The 26,299-nt window shown below is 49.9% G+C and overlaps 1 protein-coding gene across 2 annotated transcripts in view; it reads right to left on the bottom strand.

Annotated features, from left to right (window-relative positions):
* The window catches only part of RPH3AL (rabphilin 3A like (without C2 domains)), a 144,889-nt gene that overhangs the window by 77,169 nt on the left and 41,421 nt on the right, over positions 1 to 26,299 (bottom strand). For both annotated transcript variants that reach the window (XM_049701940.1, XM_049701941.1), the window contains exons 2-4: positions 11,637 to 11,748; positions 7,977 to 8,120; positions 5,119 to 5,248 (exon numbers count right to left, since the gene is read on the bottom strand). In XM_049701940.1, coding sequence (XP_049557897.1) covers positions 5,119 to 5,248; positions 7,977 to 8,120; positions 11,637 to 11,713 — 351 coding nt within the window. In that variant the 5' untranslated portion in view covers positions 11,714 to 11,748. The remainder of the gene's footprint in view (positions 1 to 5,118; positions 5,249 to 7,976; positions 8,121 to 11,636; positions 11,749 to 26,299) is intronic.

Raw genomic sequence — 26,299 nt, 5'->3', positions numbered from 1 at the left:
CTGGGCCTGAATCCTCATAGTCAAGCACTTGCCCAGCCCATTCCCAGCTGTATGCCTATGCTGTGCTGTTCTCCCATCCCTGGAATGCCCTTGGCTCTGCTTTCAGCCTCTCAGAAGCCTAACCAACTTTCAGGAGCCAGCTCCTCCAGGCAGACCTCCTGATTGTTCTCAGTCCTGGAAACCCTGGTCCCAGCCATAGTCAGCATCACTCTAGAGGGTACTGTCTTCCCACCTTGACCATGAGGACCAGAGGGAAGTGGCCGTTCTGGACCCTTCTCCTTTTGGAGTCCCCTAACCCAGAATTAACCCAGAACAGGCTGAATAAGTGACTGAGTGTTAGGTTCACCTGAGGAACTTGCACAGAAATTAAGTTTGGTTTCCCTGCTTAAGACATCCAATCCTGGAGAGCTACAAAGCCTTCCAGAGGCTTTTATATAAATTACAAAAAATTTGGGACTAACTGTGGGAACTCCAACTTTCAGTTCAAGAAAACATGAATTGTAGGGAATTCCATGGCAGTCCAGTGGTTAGGACTCAGCAGTTTCACTGCCAGGGCCCAGGTTCAATCCCTGGTGGGGGAAGTAAGATCCTGGGGAGAGGGGTGGGGAGGAGAGGGAGAGAGAGAGAGAGAGAGAGAGAGAGAGAGAGAGAGAGAGAGAGAGAGAGAGAGAGAGAGAGAGGGAGACAGGGAGAGACAGGGAGAGAAAGGGAGAGACAAGGAGAGAAAGGGAGGGAGGGAGGGAGGGATGATGAAAAGAAGGAAGGAAGGAAGGAAGGAAGGAAGGAAGGAAGGAAGGAGGAAGGAGGGAAAACATGAATTGTAAAAAGGAGAACATAGGTTGCTATCAGCTGAATTGTGTCCCATCAGAATTCTTGTGTTGAAGCCCTAATCTCCAATGTGACTGTATTAGGAGACAGGGTCTTTAGTAGGTAATTAAGGTTAAATGAGGTCATAAGGGAGAGGCCCTGATCCAAACGGACTACTGACCTTATCTGAAGTAGGAGAGAGACCAGAGCTCTCTCTCCACCATGTGTGGACACAGTGAGAAGGTGGCCGTCTGCAAGCTAGGAGGAGAGTCCTCATCAGAAACCAGATTGGCCAGCACACTGATCTTGGACTTCCCAGCCTCCAGAACTATGAGAAATCGATTTCTGTCATTGAAGCCACCCAGTCTGTGGTCTTTTGTTATGGCAGCCTGAGCTGACTGATCCATGGGATATCACTAAACCTCTTCTGAGATGTATGTGCGGTTGGTTCTGTTTTTGTAACACCTGGGCAGTCTGAACAGCTAGGACCTCGAAGTGAATTAATAATAATAGTGATAATAATGATAACAGGAATCCTTTACTGAGTGTTTGCAATGGACCCGACACTAAGGGCTTCCCTGCATTAGCTCATCTACTCCTCACACCCACCCAATAATGATGTAGTTCTATTCCCCCGTTTACAGATGAAGAAACAGAGGCCCAGAGAGGTTAAGTGGCTCGTACAAGGTCACTGCACTGTGCCCAAGCTGGAGCACAACCCAGGTCTCTCTGCATGGGAACAGCACTTACTGGCAACCCAGGAGGACCTCCATCCCCTCACCATGCAGGACCAAGTGACCTCTAGCCCTGGCCCATTTGGAATCTAGGACCCGCTTTCCTTCCTAAGACCCTCAATCACCCCCCGAACCCCTCCCTATTTGCTTAGAATACATTGAAGAGATTGATTCCCTTAGCGTATGGCCTTTGTCCTTATGTTGCCTTGTCCCCAACCTCATCATCTTCCAATGACAGCCATCGCCACCTAACTCACCTCCTGCTTTCCTTCTATGTCCCCCTGTCACGCACTTGCCAGACAGCAGCTAGGCTCACCTCTTAAAAACACAAACCAGATCACATTACATCCCTGCTTAAAACACTCCACTGTTCATTGCAGCTCTATTTACAATAGCCCGGAGATGGAAACAACCTAAGTGCCCATCATCGGATGAATGGATAAAGAAGATGTGGCACATATATACAATGGAATATTACTCAGCCATAAAAAGAAACGAAATTGAGCTATTTGTAATGAGGTGGATAGACCTAGAGTCTGTCATACAGAGTGAAGTAAGTCAGAAAGAAAAAGACAAATACCGTATGCTAACACATATATATGGAATTTAAGAAAAAAAATGTCATGAAGAACCTAGGGGTAAAGCAGGAATAAAGACGCAGACCTCCTAGAGAACGGACTTGAGGTTATGGGGAGGGGGAAGGGTGAGCTGTGACAGGGCGAGAGAGAGTCATAGGCATATACACACTAACAAACGTAGTAAGGTAGATAGCTAGTGGGAAGCAGCCGCATGGCACAGGGATATTGGCTCGGTGCTTTGTGACAGCCTGGAGGGGTGGGATAGGGAGGGTGGGAGGGAGGGAGACGCAAGAGGGAAGACATATGGGAACATATGTTTATGTATGACTGATTCACTTTGTTATAAAGCAGAAACTAACACACCATTGTAAAGCAATTATACCCCAATAAAGATGTTAAAAAAAAAAAAACAAAACACTCCACTGACATCCCATGAAACTTAGAATCACATCTCAACTCCTGACCTTGACTTACAAAGCTCTGTGTGATTGGCTATGCCCACCACTCGCTCCCTCTGCCCCAGAAGCCTTCATTAGTTCCTTGAACATGCCCAGCTCATTTCTGCCTCAGGGCCTTGGTGCCTGCTGGCCCCTCTGCCTGCAACACTCCTTCACCTGGATCTTCCCGGGGCTGGCTCCTGCTTGTGGCCAGGTCTGAGCTCACAGAGACTCAACTTGAGCACCTTGTTTTAATTCACTACAGAGCCCTAGGTCTACTTAACCGTTATTTTATATTTGTTTATTGTCTGTCTTCTCCTACCCCTCCATGAGAGCAAGGACTTTATCTTGTTCATGGTATCGCCAGAACCTAGAACAGGGCCTGCACACAGGAGACCCTCTACTATTTGCATAACGAGTAAATGAATGACTGACTGAATAACACAGTCTTCTCAAGGATGGATGAAGATAACCCCCCCAAATGCCCATCATTCAGCTGTGGCCCTAATTGGCACGTTCTCCTCCCACTCTCACCCAAGAACAAGTCCCCTCAGGAACTCAGAGGGCTCCTTATCTCACCATCCAAGCCAGGACCAAGTCTTCAGCCTGCTGTGAAATAAGAACATTTTCAAATGGAAATGTCCTCCCGAAAAGCCGTGGGGTGGGGGTGGTGAGAGTATCTGGAAGAGCATTCCCCCACCCCTACATCCACTGAGGTTCTCCCCTGGGACTCCCACTGTTGCCTAGGAAACGGCTCTGCAAGGAGCAGCGGGCATTAACCCTTCAGCAACCAGGGGCAGCAGCCTGCCTCTGCGGCAGAGGCCCCAAACTTTTCCAGGGAAAGGAGACAAGGCTCTGACAGGCTCTTCATGGTCCCGCAAACCCGGACATTTATAGTAGTCATGGAGTTGAGGGGCAGAAGGAGGAAACAGGCTGTTGGGCCTCATTCTCCCAGGCAGAAGTCACATGCTAGAACCCCACCTGGCCAGGTGCTGGGAGCAAGACATTCCAGAGTCCCTGTGCCCAGTACCTCGTTGGTATCTATCTAGTCTAGGCCTATGGAGCCTTGCGGAGGAGCGGCACCAAAGTGCCCACCCCCTCCCTGACCCTCAGGCCCCTCCCACACCTCCACTGTTCTTGGGACCCCTCACCAGTTAATCCACATTCCTCAGCCCAGTTCACCACATGCGACAGAACAAGGGAAAAGGGACCTTAGCTGAAATCCTGGCTTTCCCACCTGTTCATTTGGTACGTTAACTTTTTTGCACCTTGGTTCTCTCATCCAGACTTTGAACATCACTGAAAATGCCCTTGTCAAGGCTGCCAACGGCCTCTGCTGCCAAGTCCACGTTTACTTCTTTGACGTTCCCATAATTTACAGTCCTCTCAACTCTTAACGCCCCACCCCACCCTCAGTCTTCTATTCCCTGTTAATTCTTTCCAGAATTTATTTCTTCCTGAAATCTTATCTATTACTTATTTACTACTTTATTTATTTACTTTACTATTTACTATTATCTATTACATTACTTTTTTTTGGTTCCCTCAAGAGAGAAAGTTCTTTCTCTGCCTTGTTCACCAAAATAACTCCAGGCTTAAAATAATGACTAGCACATGGAAGTTACTTGAGAATGGGTTCTAGTAAAACTAGAGTGAAAAACAAAAAAAGAGAAAAAGACATGGTGTCTTGGGAACAGTGCTTCTAACCTAGGAGGGCAGTCAAGGGAAGTCCCATGATGACAGCCATGCAGTAACTACTGTAGGCTAGAGCAGGAATAAGAGTCCAGAAGAGATTCCGGCAGGGAAAGAAAAAGGAGGCTTCACACAATAGAGAGTAAAGTTCAGATGCTAAATAACCTTGAGGACTGGAAGGCACGTTACTCTTTGGTCAATGAGAAAAGAAAGGCAACTAGAAACTCCAGGAAAAACAAAAAGTTATTTGAAGAAGTCTTGGACTCAATATTAATACGTGGCATAATTTAGAACCATCAGTGGAGTATAAGAAAAGGAGAAAATCCACTTGGTCTTGCTGCAAAGGTCATCCTCATTTGAGTGGCCAGGGATCAAGAGAGCAGACCAATAGCATAGGAAGTATAATCTTAGCAAACTGTTTGGCCCTGAGGAAAATTGTATTTATTTAATGACGACTAATAACATATCCTGAATACTTATATGCCAAACAAGGTTTTAAGAGCTTTGCATATAATATCTAATCCTCACAACTCTCTAAGGTACATATTATCACCATCCCCATTTTACAGATGAGGAGGTGAGGCTTCACATAGTAAATGAGTTTTCTGAGGTCATACAGCTAGTGGAAGAGCTGGACTCACACCCAGGCCTGTGAGACCCAGAGGCCCACTCCCCAGAGCTGGCCCCAGAAGCCTGGCCATTTGACCTTCAGGCCCCAATCCTTCTTGCCAAGAAGCATAGGATACCATGTGTGCACACATGTATGCACGAATGTACACACACACACACACACACACTCCTGGGAGCCAGGATGCAAAGTCACAGAGTAACAGGGCTGGTCCAGGCTGGGAAGCCAGAGCAGGGCCTTACCTTCCTGCAGTCTTTGCAGAACACCGATGAGCTGCCCAGGAAGCCCAGCACCTCCCCACAGAGCAGACACTGGGAGAGGCCATTCCCCATCACATTGCGCCTCATGGTCTCCAGCCGCTCCACCAGCCGCCTGCAGCACAGGACACAGAGTCAGATGGCATGTGCTTCCTGTCTCCAACCAGACCCCTGCCCAGGCGCGGCTGCCACGGGGCCCCAAAACTATACCACTTCCTGGGGGTTGGTTCCCTCACCTGGGGTACTGTTCCCTGCCCCATCCCTTCCCCTGGCTAACTCCTAATCATTCACTCACTCATCAACCATTAACTGGGCACCTACAACATGCCAGACACTGGGAATATTGTAGCAAACAAGCCAGAGATGGACACGGTCCCTGTCCTTATGGAATTTATGTTCAAAAAAGGGAGAAAGTCCATAAACAAGCAAACTGACTTCAGAGGGGGGAGCGTTATGAAATAAAATAAGTGGGGCTGGGAGGGAGCAGGGCATGTTAGATGGTGATTAGTGAAGGCCTCTCCGAGGACATTTGAACTGAGAGGTAAAGGATGACAAGGACCAAACGTGTGAAGAGCTGGGGGCGCATCCCAGGCAGAGGGAACAGCAAGTACAAAGAGCAAGGCCCTGGCGCATTAGAATGGTAAGAAGGCCAGGGGGGCTAGACTGCCTGGGATAAAGGAGGCTGGAGGGGTGAGGAGGGGCCAGGTTACACAGGGTTTGTAGGTTGGATTGGTTTTGGAAGTTTGGATTGATTTCTAAGATCAATGCGAGTCCACTGAAGAGTTTTAAGTAGAAGAGTGATCTGATCTAAGTGACATTTCTAAAAGCTCCCTCCAGCTATTGTGGGAAGCTGGGATTACAGGGGGAGTCCGGTGAGGAAGCCGGCAGCAGGCAGCGGGAGGGCTGGGGAAGGAGGACAGAGAGCAGGACGGGCTGTATTTCAGAGTCAGCATGGATGGATTTGGGGGAGGAGAGGTAAGAGAAAGACCCAGGATGGAGTAGAGCCTTTTGGCTTAAACACCTGGGTGGACGGAGAAGCTAGAGGGAGAAAGAGAAAGAGGTCCTCTTTGAACCCCGCTGAGTCCAGGATAGGTGCCTTTCCTCGAGTCCCACGGCCCCCCAGCCCACCGTGACCCGTTTCATGACAACCTGTCATACGACACTGCCACCCCCACAACACGCGGCCACTTCTGCTTCTGTTTCGTTGGCCGCTGTGTCTCCAGTGCCCAGTGGATTCCCAGTGAAAATTCTTGAATGCATGGAAGACGGGGTGTGGGTACGTTATGTCCTGTAACTCTCACAACCGCCCAGTGCAGAGGATGCTGTTTTCCACCCACTTTAAAGGTGAGAAGATTGAGGCTCCGATATGTGAAGTCACTTGCCAGCATTGCACAGCTCCTCAGAGGTAGCGCCAGGGCCACACTCAGGCCACCCCAAGCCTCACGGCAACTCCACCCTCTCCCCTGGGGTGATCAGGCCCTGCCTGGGGGCCGACGGAGGGCGGACTGGGCGCCGAGGCTGCCTCTGCCCACCTGCCCTCCAGCTGGCACTCCTGACTTCCACAGGAATCGCCGTCCCTCTTCCAGGGACCTGCAGGTTTCCGGGAGCAAAGCCGAGTTCGGCCCTGGCCTGACCCACTTGTTTTTGGGGGACCCCCTCTCCGTACAGCCCTGTGACTCCCACTCATGGAAACACACAGGATGCACCTCCTCCCTCTGAGATGATTCACTGTCTCCTGGGCCATTCCTGCCCCAGCCAAACCCAGCGCTCACAGCCAGGGCCAGACGATGTGAGCGGCACAGGGAAGGCAAAGATGACAGCCCAGATGGATGGGGGCGGGGCGCAAATGCTTCCCACAGCTGCGGGGAGCCCACGGGGGACACCCCTCACCAGCTCCCAGCACGCCCTCCTGGGGGAGCCCGAGGGATGTGGTGCTGGCCCATCAGTCATCAGCACAGGCACCTCGGAGACCTGCAGAGCCTTGCAGGACCCCTTGGGCTAGGCCTGAGAGAGGGAGGGGCCCCAGCCAGGTGTGGTGGGGAGAAGAGAGCAAAAGACAATTAGTCTGTCAGATACAAACACTTTTTGTAATGAAATGGTAGTAACATGTCAGTATTACGGAGGCACAGACAACAAACTGTTTGGACAGCAGTGGTCTTTGTAATGGTGCTTTCACTTTCTAGAACTGTGCATTTCTACAATGTCTGACTTTTTAAAAATGATCATCTATTTAATAGAAAAAAATAAATAGAAAAAGAACAAGGAGACCAGAATCAAATTAATTCCTGCCAGTGCCCTGCATTTATGTTTTCCTCCTCGTGCCTGCCTGTGTTTTTCAGATTGTCTAGGAAGTATGAATTGCTTTTGTAATTAAACAAAAAAAAAGCCACAACAAAACTGAAGACTATGTAGGAGACGGCTCTGGCTGCCGGAGGCCGGAAGAGCTTAGATTAAGCTGGAGAGCGGCTCCTGTTGGTTTTTGATGGGAGAACCCACAGTTCAGCCTCCACATCAATCCCTCCCCCGGCTGAACCACAGCGACCCTCCTTTGTGCAGAGCTGAACAGACCTTAACGTGTTTGACGGCACTCGTTCATCCTCCCCACAGCTTGGGGCCCACACATCAGCCGCTATCCCCATCTTACAGAGGGGTATACTGAGGCTTGGACAGGCTGGGTTAGGAATCTGCACGCCAGGGGCGTTCAGGCAGAGCTGACTCACTCCCAGTGAAAAGCTGGAACTAGGAGCCAGGGCGCCAGACGCCCAGCCCACTGATCTGGCACTAAATGCCCTGCTTCCCTGTCCACGGCCTCACTCCTGCCCCATCTTGGGAGCAGCCCTTACCCGACTCTCTGCTGTTCCAGGACGTCAAGCCGCTCGGCCCTCTGGATGACCTGCAGGATGGCCTCCACCTCGGCTGGGCTGAGGCACTGGCTCTTCCTCTGCTTCTCTGTCTGGTAGGTGTGCACAGACCAGCCCGTCTGCAGCCTTGAGAGAGAACAACACAGAAGTGCAACCCCAGTGCAAACTGGCATCCCCGCCACATCCACAAAGGTCCCCTGAGCACAGTCTGTGTGTCAGGGGCAAGGGGTTCAGACACCAGCCTCCAAACGCTGCCTCTGCCACCCGCCAGCTCCCGGCTCCCACAAGGATGGCAGCACCCCCTTAGCACCTCGGGGGGGTTGGGGGGAGACAGGAGCATGGAATGCGCAGAAGGCCACGGCCACAGCATGAGCGGTTTCAAGGGAACAGCACAGAAGATGACCAAGAGAAGAATGAACACCCGGATCTGAGTTGTACAAGAAAGTGAGATGGAGTTTACTATGGGACAGGAAAGACTGGTAATTAGGTTAAAAACAAGCGCTGAGGATAAAAGGATATTCACGCAGCATTCTGAAAACTAGAGGGATCCAGGGCAGGAGGTTACCCTGGAGGAGCGGTGAGGGCCCGCCAGTGTGGCGAGGCGGGGCTGGGGCCCGGCCCAGAGCCCCAGGACTGAGGGGAAGAACGCCAACCCATTCTATTTTTCTGGATGGTGAGAGTGGCAGCAGTGGACCGAGCCCCAACTCCCTGCCCTGGGGCCCAGCCTCTCCCAGACTTTCTGTGCCAGGTGGTGGGAACACAGAGACGGACAAGGTGGCAAGGTCACTGCCCTCCAGAACTACAATATTCTGGGGGAGACGGATGCCCGATCAGTTACAAAAGTATTTATTTACTGAAAAATTCGGAGAGCCATTCATTCAATACCTATTTATTGGCATCCACTGTGATGCCAGGCTCGCTAGGTGCTGGGACGAGCCACTGGGCAGGCCACGCGGGTGGTCGTGAGGAGGATGTACAAATAAGGGGAACTGACCCAGGCAGGGGAGCAGCTCTAGAAGGGCTCCCCTAAAGAAGCGGCAGCAGGCAAGAGATTGTGACACAGGATACAGGGCAGGAAGATGAGGGTGTGGATGCCTTCCTAGTGGTTCCCTGAAATGGATGGACACTGGTGGTCTCACGTCACCACCGAGTCCAGCTCTTGCATCCAAGCACTGCCGACACTACATAAGTTGGGAGAGCTAAAAAGCATGTCCTTTCTCTGTGAGTAGAGAGAAAGCCATCCCAGGCTGGTTAAGGTGAAGGACTCAGATTCTGAAGTCCAATGGGTGGTCTCATCTTATGGCTCTGTCCCTTCCCAGGTATGAGAACTTGGATAGCTGCTCATCCTTGATTTCTTGATCTGTCTCTTTAAGGGATGCCAGGAAGATGAAATAAGGAGGGTATGTAAAGTGCTCTGTACATAGCAGATGCCCAGTTGCTGAATAAGTGGCAGTTAGCGATGATTTTTATAACGATCATGGGTGAGACCATTAGGAACAGCTTAACCAAAGAGGTAGCATTTGCGCTGGGTTTTGCAGGATGAATAGGAGCTCCCCCAATGGAAGCAGGGAGTTGGCATTCAGGCAAAGGACACTGAACATGCACAGGCACGAAGGCATAAAGTAATGTGCTGCATTGGAGAGGTCCAGACTTCTAGACTGCCTATTTCTCCAATTAAAAAAAATGCCTTAGTACAAACTACTATGTATCAAATAAATAAGCTACAAGGATATAGTGTACAGCACAGGGAATAGAGCCAATAATTTTTACAATAACTTCAAATGGAGTATAATCTATAAAATATTGAATCACTATGTTGTACACCTGAAACTAATATAATACTGTAAATCGACTATACTTCAATTTTAAAAAATACCTTGCCCTAGACTAATACTTTTTTAAGTGACCCTCACAGAGCTGAGGAAAGCAAAGAATGGGAACGGGGCAGGACTGGTGGGGACAGGAAGGGAGGCCAGGCCTTGGAGTGGGCAGGGGTACACATTCACCTGTCCCTGGCTGCGGGAATCTGTAACACTCTCCTTTAAGGAGCCTGGCATTACAAGGCAGCACACCCCGGGGAGGAGATAAAAGCATTTACTCTTCTAACAGGTGCTATGGGCTTCCCTGGTGGCGCAGTGGTTAAGAATCCGCCTGCCAATGCAGGGGACACGGGCTCGAGCCCTGGTCCGGGAAGATCCCACGAGCCGCGGAGCAACTAAGCACGTGCACCACAACTACTGAGCCCGCGTACCGCAACTACTGAATCCCACGCACCTAGAGCCCGTCCTCCGCAACAAGAGAAGCCACTGCAATGAAAAGCCCGCGCACCACAGCGAAGCATAGCCCCCGCTCGCTGCAACTAGAGAAAGCCCGCATGCAGCAACAAAGACCCAACGCAGCCAAAAATAAATACATAAATAAAAGGTGCTACAACAGTTTCTGGCTGCTGCTGAGCGCAAGACCAGGTCACAGAGAGCCAAAGGGAATGCCGGCGGGGTCACCAGGGGTCACACCGGGCCCTCCTACGAGAGCACAGCTCTCGCCAGCTCCTCACATCCAGCCACGGAGGACGCATCATCTCGCCTGGTGTCAGAGGAGAGAGGGAGAGAGGACGGTTTCCCCCACAGGGGCCACATGGGGGCTAAAAGAGCTGAGCCATCCCAGTGAGTGAGACAAATTAACTGTGGTGCAAAGAGTCCTGCAAATCACGCAGGACTCCACTTTTCTTGGGCATTTCAGATTAATTTTTCTATCCTCTTTTGATGTTTCAGCTCTGTCCCCTGCAGGCTCACCATGTTTAATTGCAAATCTCTTGAACTTGGTTCCATTTGGGAAATGCTGGCTCCTGTACCCAGCAGGACTTGACAGATGAAGAGGCACTCTTGGGCTTATTTGACCCCAGGGACCCCCAACTCCCTGGAGGGACAGGAAGAGACTGGAAGGCTGGAGAAGCATCTGGGAGCCCCTGGTCTCCAGCCACGGAGGGGGGCAGTGGGTGGAGATGGGCTGATCTAACTACAGCCGAGGGGTCACCAGGCTGAGAGATAACAGGAAAACTGGGGGCAAACCAGAACAAGAGAGACCCTGACACGAGCATGGCAGAGACCTGGGATGCTTCAAGGCTGGTTGTGTGTTTCAGCCCAGAGGGCAGCTCTTCATAAATTAGACAAGCCTTTGGTCTGTCAACTCAACTATGAAGTGGGCACCCAGAGATCAAAGGCTCCCCGCTGCCAGGGACTCAGGGACTGAAGGCTCAGTGATGGGGGATTTATACTCTTAACAGAGAAGGTAAAGGAAGTGGCCTGGCTCCCTGGAGCCTATTGTGATCGAAGGAACATAGGTGTGGGGTCAGATGGACCCTGGGGAGTCCCAGCCCTGCCACTGACAAGGTGGGTGACTTGGGTGAGGACCTCAGCCTCACTGTCCTCATCTGAGAAATGGGAATACATTCCATACGGCAGTTAAATGAGCGAATGGCTGTTAGGCGCCCAGCTCAGCGCCAGGAGTGTGGTGTGTATTAGACGGGCACTTGTCTCCAAACTGCTCTTTCTGGGGGCCTGGGATTGAATCTTGTCAAAGAAAGGAGAGGAACTAGGAGCGGGGAGGGGAGGCAGGGCCCGGCCAAGCCCTAGAGGTACTCACTTGGCTCGCAGGGCAAGCTGCCGATCATTGGGGCAAACCCACTGATCATTCCCGCTGCCGAAGATGGTGTCGGCCATGACTTGGAACACCCAGCCAGGGTGTGGAGTCACATCTGAGGGGAGAAGAGGGAAGAAGAAAAGGCATGTCACTGGCTGGGGTACAGATGGCAGACAGGGTCCCTCAGACACCCAAAACCGGTACTTCCAACCTATCCCTGTCCGTTGCCGGCCCCTGCCCCATCCCCACCCCGTCCCCGAGGATGTCTGGAATCTCACCAGCAGAATCACTCCTCCAGCTAAATGCTATTCCCTCAAAGCTCCTCTTTCAAAAGACTCGTGATTCTGGGAGGGGTAACTAGGTGGATCACGCAGCTGAGTGACAAGGTTGGACTTGACCGGCAGGATGTCAAAGGGACAGAATCGGAAGGAGAAAAGAGGCACACCTCAGCAGTTTTCAACGTAGCGGGCAAGCCCCAAGGGCGTTTGATCCCCTGCACCCTCCAAGTACTACCCCTGCTTTGCTTCATGGGGACCACGATGAAAATGGCCCCCCTGGGAATCCTGCAGGGAGGAGACCCTGCTCCAGAGCTTGCTGGGGGCTTAACTTGTGCAGCCTAGCTTAGCTGGCTTTCTCCTTGCCACCAAGGATGTGTGTTGGTGGGGAGAGTAAGGAGGGGAAGAGAGAGGGATGAGTTTGAGGGAATCCCAATCCCAGAGCAAAGACGAGGGGTAGTACTGAGTTATCCACACTCCCCTGGTCTAATCCCCTCCAGACCAGTGGTTCTCAAACACAGGACTCCCTTACACTCTTAAAAATCACTGAGGCTGGAAATTAGTCTGGCAGTTCCTTAAATGTTACACAGAGTTACCCTAAGACCCAGAAAGGACTCTGAAGTATAAACACGAGAGAACAGAAAACGTATGTCCACGTATGAAATTGTACATGAATATTCACAGCAGCATCATTCATAACAGCCAAAAAGTGGAAACAATTCAAATGTCCCCTAACTGATGAATGGATAAAAGGTGTACAATGGAATATTGTTTGGTCATAAAAGGGAATGGAGTGCTGACAGGCTCCACAACATGCATGAACCTTGAAAACACGCTAAGCAAAAGAAGCCAGTTACAAAAGACCACAGAGTGTATGGTTCTATTTCTATAAAATGTCCAGACTGGGCCGATCCACAGAGACAGAAGGTAGATTAGTGGTTGCCAGGGGCTGGGGGTAGAGGCGAGGAAGGAATGGGAGTGACTGCTAACGGGCTCAGGGTTTCTTTTTTGGATGATGAAAATGTTCTGGAATTAGATAGTGGTGACGGTTGCATAACTTTGTGAATTCACTGAAACCACTGCACTGTACCCTTTAAATGTCTGAATTTTATGGTACGTGAACCACATCTCATTAAACTGTTATAAAAAATTCTTGAGAACTCCAAAGGATATGGGCCATATCTATTGATATTTACCATATTAGAAATTAACACTGAGAAAAAATTTTAATTGTCAATTCATCAAAAAATAATAAACCCATGAGATGCTCACATATTTTATTGAAAAACTGTATTTTCAAAACAAAAACAGTTAGTGAGAATAATGGTATTGTTTTGCATTTTTACAAATCTATGTAATGTTTGGCTAAACAAAAGTCAGCTTCATATCTGACATTTCATTCAATCTTTTGTAATACGTAGATTTGTTAAAGTACGTGAAGGACATCCAGACTCTCACAGCTACATGCTATAGCTGGGAAAGGGTGGAGTATTTTAATAGCCTTCCCAGATAACTGTGGACATTCTTTCATACTGTACCCAAACTCAACAGATGGTAGTTTCTTAAAGATTAGTTCCAATGTGGCATTCATGCCAATGAACTTTTCACCTGTATATTTGTGAGAGAACTTGACCAAGTGTATTATTATTATTATTAAAATAGCTTTTACTTTGTGGACCCCCCGAAAGGCGTTGGGAACCCCCAGAGATCCCTGGACTGTAGTTTGAGAACTGTTGTTCTAGACCAATGTCACCTATTTCTGTGATGACCAGCAGGGGGAAGCGTGCAGACTGCAGCTAACTGACCCACTCAGGGACCAAGCCCACTACCTTGACCACAGTGGGCTCTCTGTTCCACTCAGCTGATCCAGGCACCCACTCCCCACTGTCAGCCACCTTGAGAGCAAGACCTGAGTTAACCCAGGCCAAAGAGTCGCATGTGGAGTCCCCATGGCCAGGCCCAGTGCTGGGAGGGCTGCTGGTGCCACCGTCACCAAAGGCCTCCCCACATTTAAAGACTTGACCTTCTCCCAAAGGAGACTCACATCCAGTCCAGGAAAAAGAAAAGGTGGGCTCAAAAATGACACGCTCATCAAACAACTTTAAACCAGTCCCATTTCAGCTACGATTTGGTTTTTTTTTTAGATTATGACTCTTTGCCTACGTGTCTTTTTTTTTTTTTTACATCTTTATTGGAGTATAATTGCCTTACAATGGTGTGTTAGTTTCTGCTTTATAACAAAGTGAATCAGTTATACATATACATATGTTCCCATATCTCTTCCCTCTTGCGTCTCCCTCCCTCCCACCCTTCCTATCCCACCCCTCCAGGTGGTCACAAAGCACCGAGCTGATCTCCCTGTGCTATGCGGCTGCTTCCCACTAGCTACCTATTTTACGTTTGGTAGTGTATATATGTCCATGACACTCTCTCACTTTGTCACAACTTACCCTTCCCCCTCCCCATATCCTTAAGTCCATTCTCTAGTAGGTCTGTGTCTTTATTCCTTTCTTACCCCTAGGTTCTTCATGATGTTTTTTTTTTCCCCTTAAATTCCATATATATGTGTTAGCATACGGTATATGTCTTTCTCCTTCTGACTTACTTCACTCTGTATGACAGACTCTAGGTCCATCCACCTCATTACAAATAGCTCAATTTCGTTTCTTTTTATGGCTGAGTAATATTCCATTGTATATATGTGCCACATCTTCTTTATCCATTCATCTGATGATGGACACTTAGGTTGTTTCCATCTCCTGGCTATTGTAAATAGAGCTGCAATGAACATTTTGGTACATGACTCCTTTTGAATTATGGTTTGCTCAGGGTATATGCCCAGTAGTGGGATTGCTGGGTCATATGGTAGTTCTATTTGTAGCTTTTTAAGGAACCTCCATACTGTTCTCCACAGTGGCTGTACCAATTCACATTCCCACCAGCAGTGCAAGAGGGTTCCCTTTTCTCCACACCCTCTCCAGCATTTATTGTTTCTAGATTTTTTGATGATGGCCATTCTGACTGGTGTGAGATGATATCTCATTGTAGTTTTGATTTGCATTTCTCTAATGATTAGTGATGTTGAGCATTCTTTCATGTGTTTGTTGGCAATCTGTATATCTTCTTTGGAGAAATGTCTATTTAGGTCTTCTGCCCATTTTTGGATTGGGTTGTTTGTTTTTTTGTTATTGAGCTGCATGAGCTGCTTGTAAATTTTGGAGATGAATCCTTTGTCAGTTGCTTCATTTGCAAATATTTTCTCCCATTCTGAGGGTTGTCTTTTGGTCTTGTTTATGGTTTCCTTTGCTGTGTAAAAGCTTTGAAGTTTCATTAGGTCCCATTTGTTTTTATTTCCATTTCTCTAGGAGGTGGGTCAAAAAGGATCTTGCTGTGATTTATGTCATAGAATGTTCTGCCTATGTTTTCCTCTAAGAGTTTGATAGTTTCTGGCCTTACATTTAGGTCTTTAATCCATTTTGAGCTTATTTTTGTGTATGGTGTTAGGGAGTGATCTAATCTCATACTTTTACATGTACCTGTCCAGTTTTCCCAGCACCACTTATTGAGGAGGCTGTCTTTTCTCCACTGTACATTCCTGCCTCCTTTATCAAAGATAAGGTGACCATATGTGCGTGGGTTTATCTCTGGGCTTTCTATCCTGTTCCACTGATCTATATTTCTGTTTTTGTGCCAGTACCATACTGTCTTGATTACTGTAGCTTTGTAGTATAGTCTGAAGTCAGGGAGCCTGATTCTTCCAGCTCCGTTTTTTGTTCTCAAGATTGCTTTGGCTATTCGGGGTCTTTTGTGTTTCCACACAAATTGTGAAATTTTTTGTTCTAGTTCTGTGAAAAATGCCAGTGGTAGTTTGATAGGGATTGCATTGAATCTGTACATTGCTTTGGGTAGTAGAGTCATTTTCACAATGTTGAGTCTTCCAATCCAAGAACATGGTATACCTCTCCATCTATTTGTATCATCTTTAATTTCTTTTATCAGTGTCTTATAATTTTCTGCATACAGGTCTTTTGTCTCCTTAGGTAGGTTTATTCCTAGGTATTTTATTCTTTTTGTTGCAGTGGTAAATGGGAGTGTTTTCTTGATTTCACTTTCAGATTTTTCATCATTAGTGTATAGGAATGCCAGAGATTTCTGTGCATTAATTTTGTATCCTGCCACTTTACCAAATTCATTGATTAGCTCTAGTAGTTTCCTGGTACCATCTTTAGGATTCTCTACGTATAGTATCATGTCATCTGCAAACAGTGACAGCTTTACTTCTTCTTTTCTGATTTGGATTCCTTTCACTTCCTTTTCTTCTCTGATTGCTGTGGCTAAAACTTCCACAACTATGTTGAATAAGAGTGGTGAGAGAGGGCAACCTTGTCTTGTTCCTGATCTTAGTGGAAATGCTTTCAGTTTTTCACCATTGAGGATGATGTTGGCTGTGGGTTTGTCATATATGGCCTTTATTATGTTGAGGAAAGTTCCCTCTGTGCCTACTTTCTGGAGGGTTTTTATCATAAATCGGTGTTGAATTTTGTCAAAAGCTTTCTCTGCATCTATTGAGATGACCATATGGTTTTTCTCCTTCAGTCTGTTAATATGGTGTATCACATTGATTGATTTTCGTATATTGAAGAATCCTTGCATTCCTGGAATAAACCCCACTTGATCATGGTATATGATCGTTTTAATGTGCTGTTGGATTTTGTTGAGGATTTTTGCATCTATGTTCATCAGTGATACTGGCCTGTAGTTTTCTCTCTTTGTGACATCCTTGTCTGGTTTTAGTATCAGGGTGATGGTGGCCTCGTAGAATGAGTTTGGGAGTGTTCCTCCCTCTGCTATATTTTGGAAGAGTTTGAGAGGGATAGGTGTTAGCTCTTCTCTAAATGTTTGATAGAATTCGCCTGTGAAGCCATCTGGTCTTGGGCTTTTGTTTGTTGGAAGATTTTAAATCACAGTTTCAATTTCAGTGCTTGTGATTGGTCTGTTCATATTTTCTATTTCTTCCTGATTCAGTCTTGGCAGGTTGTGCATTTCTAAGAAGTTGTCCATTTCTTCCAGGTTGTCCATTTTATTGGCATAGAGTTGCTTGTAGTAATCTCTCATGATTGTTTTGTTGTTTTTTTTAATAAGTTCTGTTATCTTGTGAATAGCACAGTCACACTGCTGCATGGGTGTGAAAAGCGTTACTCTGTTCCAAGTAAACATTTAAAACACACTCATCTCAGTAGCCCTGTTTCCTTATTATTTTTAAAAAATATTCTGGGAGCTTCAAGAAATGCAAGTGATGGGGTGTCCCTAACAGGGACAAGCTGTGCCCAGGGTTAACTAGGTGTCCATCACCTCATAGGCACTGCCATTCCTGCCGTGGCCTGCAGGGGGCACCGTGTCTCGGGCCACTGCTCCCAGCACTAGAAGGCCCTGAGCCTTCCTGCCCACCCCGCTGCAGCTGGGTGCAGTGAGTATGCAGGTGGCCCCTCTGCTCTGCCAGGCACCCTCACAAAAGCAGGGATGCACCAGTGGTGACCCAGAGGGAGGGGCAAGCCGGGGAATCTCAGGGTGGGAATTCCATCATCCGCAGAAGCTTCTGAACCAAAAGGGAGTGGACCTGAGCCGGGGGAGGAGGTGGGAAGAAAGAAGGGACCCTGTGCTCTCATGCTCGGACCTTCACCTCTTTTACAGCGGGACAGGTAGGGACGTCCAGGAGACAGCAGCAAACACAGGTGGAGAGGCAGCAGCTCCTCACTGCCCCAAACACATCGCCCCCAAATGAACCTCTAAAGAATGAACTTCTTTTGTCCCCTTTGGGTCACTTCTTTTTTTTTATTTTTTTGATGTGGACCATTTTAAAAGTCTTTATTGAATTTGTTACAATATTGCTTCTGTTTTATGTCTTGGTTTTTGGCTGCAAGGTATGTGGGATTTTAGCTCCCCGACCAGGTTCAAACCCATATGCCCTGCATTGGAAAGCAAAGTCTTAAACACTGGACCACCAGGGAAGTCCCTGGGTCACTTTTTATGGGGCCAGAGTTTTGGGATCACTGACAAGAGAACTAACATTTATCTGTCCTCTGACCCATCTGAGGTCTATTCCTTTTCTTTGCTTTGTTTTTTTTTTTTTTTTTTTTTTTGGTGGTACGTGGGCCTCTCACTGCTGTGGCCTCTCCCATTGCGGAGCACAGGCTCCCGGCGCGCAGGCTCAGTGGCCATGACTCACGGGCCCAGCCGCTCCGCGGCATGTGGGATTTTCCTGGACTGGGGCACGAACCCGCGTCCCCTGCATCGGCAGGCGGACTCTCAACCACTGCGCCACAAAAGAAGCCCTGCTTTGTTTAACATGAGCCAAAATGACTCTGCAACCACCCACAGGCTGTGTTCTGTTCTTCCTCCATCTAATTATTTTTTGTTGGGCAGAAGACAGAAGAATGAGGATGAGAGACTGAGAAAAGGTCACACCTATGCAGGTCTGCTAACCCTTAACCAATACTACTTTTTCTGCACCGGGCCACCCTGTGCTGTAAGTATGAAGGGAAAGGTTTCGTGGCAGTGAGGATGACTCAACTGGGAGAGAAAAGACCTGGAGAGTCTGGCTTTTATGCAAACTTACTGGAAGACCAGGAACAATCAGTTATTTTCCCTGGGCCTCAGTTTCCCCATCAGTACCCGACTGAGCTGAGACAGACAGGCTGGAGGGATTGCCCTGGGCAATTCCAACAGATTCCCACCCGCTGAGTTGCAGGAGGCATGCAGGGATAGCAGGCGGGGGAGCAGGATCCTGGGGTGGGAGGTTGGTTGCTGCTCCAACCTGGTGGGGGGATCTGAGTCCCCACCCCAGCCTGGTCCCCGGGGCAGGGAGGAGGAGGCATCCTGGGTCCCCCCCCTTCTCGCTTCTGGAGTTTTGAGGAAGATGAGCCCACGGAGCCCAACACCTCAGAGAGGTGCAGGGAGATGAGAGAGACGTCCCCTGCCGGGGCCTGGGGCCTTGGGCCCTGGTGGCAGGGTCTTCGACGACGGTAAGCTCGCGGCTGAGCACGTCCACAGCCGTGGCTCCGAGCAAGAACTCACGCCCCGTCCAGGGACTGAGGGGCCTGCCCCGGGCTGTGGCTGGCACCTCGGAAGGCACAGCTGTCCCTCGCCCACGCGGAGCGATCTCGGGACAGGTGGGGGGAGGGGAAGGGCAGCTTGGGGAAACATGTCTTAGGAAACCGACGACAGGGCCAGCTTAGGTTCCCCAAACCTCTGCAGTCTGAGCTGGCTGCCAGCTCCTCGGCCGCCAGCCGGCCCCTGTCCCCGGCTTCCCGCACCCCCTCTTCTGCCAAGCTGTGTGCTCACAACCACCCAACACACCTCCTGGGCTCTGCTCCGCCTCCGGCCGGGGCCTCGAGGAGGAGCAGGGCAGGAGGTGCCCTTCCCAAGGTCCAGGCCCTCTTAAGAGCTGGGTCCTTCAGACTTCCAAAGGCAGTGCCTGTGAGCTGAATACGGACCACACCCTTGTACTGACACACTTCGATCTGTCCTGGACAAAAATCAGATGATGAGGTGACTTCCCTGGTGGCACAGTGGGTAAGACTCTGCACTCCCAGTGCAGGGGGCCCGGGTTTGATTCCTGGTCAGGGAACTAGATCCCACATGCATGCTGCAACTAAGAGTTCGCATGCCACAACAGAAGAGCTGGCAAGCCGCAACTAAGACCCGGAGCGACCAAATAAAGAAAGAAATTTAAAAAAAAAGAATGGGATTTTTGCATAAGAGAAGTATAGATCCAACTTGGAAAAAAAAATCAAATGATGAGGGACCAAAACAGGGGCTTAAAGAAGGTAAGTAAAAAGCAGGAAGGCGAACCCACACATTCACAAGTGGAAATGGCCCAGAGCCTGGAGGGGAGCAGAGGCAGCAGGGTCTGCAGGCGGAGGGCTGCATGGGGGCTCTGGCCTTGCTCTAAATGAGGGGAGGAGCGGCACCTGGGGCCCGGCCTGTCTCGGAGGTCCTTCCAGCTGTGAGGGAAGAGGCTGAAGGATGGGTGTGTGTGTGTGTGTGCACGTGTTCGTGGGCTCCCTGGGGGGCCTGCATCCTCTCTCCATCCCTGCACAGGGCCGGCTACAAAGTAGGTGTTTAGTGAATAAACTGCAGTGGAGCTGATTTCATCAGACAAATGGCCTTTCCCAGACAAGCAGGAACTCAGACAACAAGCCAGACACGCTTGGAGCAGGGCTGGGCTCTCGCTATGCCCTGTGGCGTGGTCACTCCCAGGCAGTCTGTTCCTCAGGACTCCCCACGTGGTAGTGAGCGCCCAGGTGCTCTGTCTGAGCCACCTCCCTGCAGAGGGGCCCACCAGGGCCTCCGGGTGCCGCCTGCACCCCGCTGGGCGAGACAAGCTGAGCAGCACCCTCCCCAGCGCTTCTAAACCCTGCAGCACAAGGGCTCAGGGGACCCGTGGGGGGACAGAATCACAACTTGCCCGGTGCTGGTTTCCTGAGAAGATTCCTAGGGGGTAGAGGTTTGTGAGCCCCAGGAAACTTCCAAGGCAGATCTATGAAAGCGAACCTTCTTACAGGGAGATCAACTCTCTGCTCCTTAAAGCCAAAAGCGTGTCACCCTGGCGTTAGCCGCTGCAGGCAAATGATGGAGTCACAGCCGACTCCACTGGGCAAGTCAAAATGCAAGCTCCCGTGGGCTCTCCCGGGCACGGCAGGGCACATGCACCCTAAACGCACTCAGCGCCCACCCCCAGATGAAGACTCGCCGTCTTCGTGGAAGATCTTCCCATGGTTCCTAGGTGTCTGTACACAGATTTTGAATAAAATTGGGTTCTCACTACACACGCTGTTTGCTCTGCTTTCTTATCATACCGCACTTTCTCACCTTATTAAAAGTCCTCAAAAACATGATTCTTAATTGCAACTTCGTATTCTGGATATATTTCATCATTTGCCTCCTGGGGGAGGCACACAGATTGTTTCCAATTTTATTCTATTATCTTCAGCCCTACAATGGATATCCCGGGAGATAAATCTTTGTGCCCACTTCTGATTATTTCCTTAGGATAAATTCCCCAAAGGGAAAGGAAGTGTATTTTTTTTTGAACTGCACCTCCAAAGAGCATCTAGAATCATTCACTACAAAAAGTTCTGCTGCAGGCAGCTGTGTCCCGTCCGCCTCATGTGGACTTTTGTATTTTCAAACTCAGAACTCAGAGATGGAAGAATCTGTCTGTAAATCTCCAACAAGTTGCTTTTAATAATGTGTACAGTCCTAATCACTAAAAAAAAAAAAAAAAAAAAAAAAACGACTTCTCTGCAAACATTCAAGTCTACTTAAAAGAAGGCTTCTCCCTCTTAATGGACTTTGTGGGCTTAGAATCTGGTGAAGCCATACCGGCCTGAGAGCCCGGTGACCCAGTGGTCAGGCAACACCTCGCCAGTCGAGTTCTCTCTACAGAGGGCTGGGGTCTCCACCTCCACACAGGCCCTCAGAGAAGATGAAATGAAAACACGAGCCTGTAAACTCCAAAGAACAGCTCACATCATTACTAACCCAGGAAAACACTGCCGCTTGACCCAACCTTCCAAATCTTACAGTCTCTTTAACACAGCCTGGAAAACGTTCCTAGCCTGCAGCTGTCTCTGAGATGTACCAGATTCTGAAAAAGATACCGGAGGGCAAAACAACCTGCCCCTCAAGAGGATCACACCTACCCACGGAGGCTCTGCCCTGCCTACAGGACCACAGGGACAAAGGTAACTACCAAGCAAGGACAGCTCCTCATCGCCCGTACCTCTCCTGGTGGGGTTCTCTTTTCACCTTCAGACCCTGGTGTTTTCACCTCCTTGGTTTTATTTCAGGGAAACTTTCACTGGTACATGCAACTGAGCCATGTCTGACGCCCCAGGCTGGGATGTGAATGGAAGAGCGTTCACGGAGCCGTAGGGTCTGACCTTGTGGGAAGAGCAGAGATGATACAGGGAGGACAGCAAGAAAGAGGCAGGGGGGATGGAAGGGCTGAAAGGAGCCGCAGGGTCTAGGAGGGGACACCACGTGCAAAGGCAAACACAAATCACCAACAAGTGCAGGACGCCGGGTCCAAACAGCCACTGAGAGAGAACAAAAGTGCATCTTTCCACACAGGTGCAGGTGGGTCTTCTGGGAGTGGCTGAACCAGGATGAAGGAGACATGAGGCCCAGGCAAGAGCAGCAGCCATCCCACAGACTCAGAAGCAATAAAGAAATGTCATAAGCCACCCAGTTAGGGAATGGATGTTACGTGGCATTACCATGGCAATAGATAACTGATACAAATGGCATTTGGTAGACAAAATCCCAACCCTGGTCTCAATATCCATCCTGCTGCGTCCAACCTCCCAGAGCTGTTTAGAGTTTGATCTGCAAACTGTGAGCAGTGGAAAAGCCAAAAGGCCAGATGAGGGAGGCAAAACAGGAGGCACAAGACGCAAGTAAAACCCATTCTGCTCCCCACCCACGTGCCAGAGGAAAAGCTCAGAGGAGAGGGGTCTGGGGGAGGGCCCGGGAGCCATCTCAGGTGGCCTGTACAGGGCCGGAAAAGGGGTGTCATCCCAGTGCCAAATCTGAGCTGATGCCTGGAGAGTCACGCAGGAAAGGAGCTGGAGCCTGCATCAGCCTCTGGAAAGAACACTGTGATCCTTTAGTCATGCCTGCCCCGGGTGTGGGAGGGGATGGTGGCTGCCCATTCACTGCTGCTGCTGGGTTTGCCATTTGGACAACCAACTGTGCCTGGGCAGGGGCGGCGGGGTGGGGGGTGGTCAGGGGGAGGAAATGAGGGGCTAAAGGAGGGAGAAAAAGCAGGGACGAATATAAAAGCATACTGGCCACCCAGCCCGTGCTTCCCGAGGCCTCAAAGACACCGTCTAAGAGCCTGCAGTTCTACACCCAGGGTATTAATATTCCAGGGAACCCTTAGCAACAGGCCCTGACATCTGCTCCGTTACTATGATTCGGGAAACATGATAATAGCAGCAAGATACGGTGAGTGGAGACATCAATGTTTCCTCCACCTGTCACAGTGCACTCGGAGGATGAAAGATTCAGACAGGAAGCATCGAAGGCCTGTCTGAAATCCGAGGGAACCTCTCTTGGGCTAATTATGCACGAAGCAAGGCTGGAGAGGATTCAGGAGATGAGACAGGAGTCCCGGGGAAGCTACTGCCTGACAAACGTCCCTAGGAGTCACCCTATCAGCGGGCACCATGCCAGATGTGCTTCCCTGGGTGACTTCTCTCCCCCTCCCCATTCGATTCTCCCCCTATCTTTGCCCAGACTTTGGCAAAAGCTTCCCACTTGGCCTTTGGACCTCCTGAGGCTCACCTCACCCCCTTCACTTGTAGCCAGAGAGATCACCCTTAAAGTGTAGGTCAGACCATGCCATTCCCTTGCTCTAAACCTTCGATGGCTCCCCAGTGCCGAAGGGAAAAACCCAAGCTGCGCGAAGGCCGTCCATGATCTGGCCCAAACCATCCTTCCGGCCTCACCTGCCACCACATCCCTCCGCAGGGTCTCCACTCTCATCGCTGGGAGCCTGGATGTGTTCCGGCTGCTCGGCTCTGTTTCTGGAAGTTCTCCCGTGACCCGCCTTCCCTGTACACTGTCTACCTGCAGAGGCCCAGCACCGACCCTCTGGGGATTCTCCTCCCCACCGAACCCCAACTCGGAATGGACCCCCTTTGTCTCCCCTCAGCATTTCACTCCACTCTGTGTCCCGGAGCGGGCGGGTCTTTACTTCTGTTAACCCCACGAAGAAGGCAGCTCTCAGGACACAGGATGCAGGTCCACCTTTACAGAAGGAACACTGACCTTCGAGAGTCTACCACAGCCCATGGAATATGGCCCAGCCTCCCTAGACTAGAATTAAAGGCTGGGCACTGTGACCTCCCCCCGCCCCTTAACCCTCCTCCCAGCCACACGCAGGCCCCTGCACTGAGCAGGTCTCACCCATCCTGCCTCAGGCCCACTCTGCAAAGCAGTTTATACCAGCTAAAACTGTGGGAGGGGACTTCCCTGGTGGTCCAGTGGGTAAGGCTCCACACTCCCAATGCAGGGGGCCCGGGTTCGATCCCTGCTCAGGGAATTAAGATCCCGCCTGCATGCCGCAACTAGATCCTGCGTGCGGCAACTAAGACCCGACACAGCCAAATAAATAAATACATATTTAAAAAAAAAAAAAAAGTTGGAAATCCCCAAAGGGCTCTAAGTCTTGAATGGTCAACAGTAGCCCATCCGGCACAATGTCACTGTCAATGTTAAAAATGACAAATGATCTGGAAAAGGGTTTACAGCAAGAGTAAGCGCAAGACGTGTAGACCACATCATAGACACACAATATAACAGTCATGGGCCCACAAGGAAAATGCAGAGTTCGTGTGTCAGAGAGCAGGGTTTGGGCTTACAGGTGAATTTACTTCTGGAGCATTTTTCTAAGGGTGACTTAGGAAGAGTCAGACAAGTGAGGGCACCCTACCTGTCCTCATGGCCCACTCAGGTTCCTCCTCTCAGGTGGGGCTCTCTAAGACCCCTCAGCCCTAGCTCAGATTCCTGCAGCCTTTCCTTTCTGTGCCCTGCAGAAAGCAGTCCATCCTAGACGCCCCAGGGCACATCCCCACTGAGGCACAAGGCCGAGTGGGCTGCTGGCCTCAGAAAGACAAGTGGCACTGCTTTTGTCTTCGTTGCCCTCATTCATACATTCAACAAACAAGCTCTGAGTGTTGACTCTGCACCAGGCACGTGCCACACCTCAGCCGACTGCAGGGCGAGCCGGGACAGCTCCCTGTACCCCCTAGAAGGCCCCACAAGGTGCACAGCTAGGAGCCCGACATACCGCTGCAGGGGTCTTCTCCCCGGGGAAGTAAATCCTCACCCCAAATGCCCACTCCAGTGGACCCAAATCCCTGCCCGTCTCTTTGTCTCACTGAAACTGTTTTCTCACTTCCAGGCTGCAACAGTACTTGCAGCCTCCAACCGAAGTAAGATGCAAAGCATCCCACTTCTTACCCCTCTCACTTCAGGTGCCAGTCCTCCGATTTTAACAGCCGCAAGCTCTGCCTACGTGTCCCCAGAGGCACAGCTCACTTCTGTCATTTCTAAAAGGCCTGAAACAGAGCAGGTGGAGGTCCCTGGTCAAGACGATCACAGAGTTGATGGCGGCCAGCTCCAGGGCAACCAGACTCCTCAGGCAGGACTCACCCTTGAACACACGGGAAGGAGGGAAGTCTCGTAGGCTGGCTGCCGCGCCCAAAGCAGTGCTCCAGTCCCCGCTGGACCACGTGGTATTAGTCTCCGACAGCCGCTGTAACCAGGTGCCACGAGCTGGGAGGCTTACAACAGTCTTAGAGCCTGGAAGTCCAAAACCGAGATGTGGGCAAAGCCAAGTTCTCTCTGCAGGATCCAGAGAAGAATCTGTCTAGAGAAGCATCTCCCTTAGCTTCTGCTGTCTGCTGGCAATGCTGGGTGCTCCTTGGCTCATGGCTGCTTTGCGCCAGTCTCTGTCTTCATCTTCACATGGCATTCTTCCCTCTGTGTCTCCACGTGGCCATCTCCCTGTGTTTCTATCATGTTGGATTAAGACCAAAGGAGATTCCGATATGACCTCATCTTAACTAATTACATCGGCAATGCCCCCATTTCCAAATAAGGTCACATTCTGAGGTTCTGGGCATTAGGACTTCAACATGTCCCCCTTCAACATGTCCCCTACACATAGGTGTTTAAGCTGGTCTAAAATGCCCCCTGGAGTTCCTGGGGTCCTCAGGACCAGGAGAGAGGTTTACATCTAAAACAGGGAGTTGTCATGGTTGATGCAAAAAGTGGATTCAGGAAAACAGTCTCCTTTGGTCATTGCTTGTCTTGGGAGTTCTTAACAAGGGAGCCATGAACTTGGATGGCAACAAACTGTATCTTCATTTTCATTAACCTATAACTGAAATTACCTATTTCCTTTCATTATAAATATAGGCGACACACCAACAGTCATTCTAAAAGTACCTGTGTCTTAGTCATTGGTAGAAACACAGATATTTTCATACCACAATACTGACCTGCAGATACCTCGAAATATTATTCATGCTCACCACTACTTTAAAATTACAATAGTTATTAGACCTACTGCAAGGCTGTTTACTTAATGATTCAGAAAAGAAGCACAGGGACTTCCCTGGTGGTCCAGCGGGTAAGACTCCACGCTCCCAATCAGGGGGCCTGGGTTCAATCCCTGGTCAGGGAACTAGATCCCACACGCATGCTGCAACTAAGAGTCCGCATGCTACAACTCAGAAGTCCGCAATGCCACAACTATGAGCCTGCATGTTGCCACTAAAGGATCCCGCATGCTGCAACTAAGACCTGGTGCAGCCCAAA

This window comes from Orcinus orca, chromosome 19 (assembly GCF_937001465.1).
Source record: "Orcinus orca chromosome 19, mOrcOrc1.1, whole genome shotgun sequence".
NCBI classification, from domain to species: domain Eukaryota; kingdom Metazoa; phylum Chordata; class Mammalia; order Artiodactyla; family Delphinidae; genus Orcinus; species Orcinus orca.
This window is presented reverse-complemented; position numbering and strand designations above follow the sequence as displayed.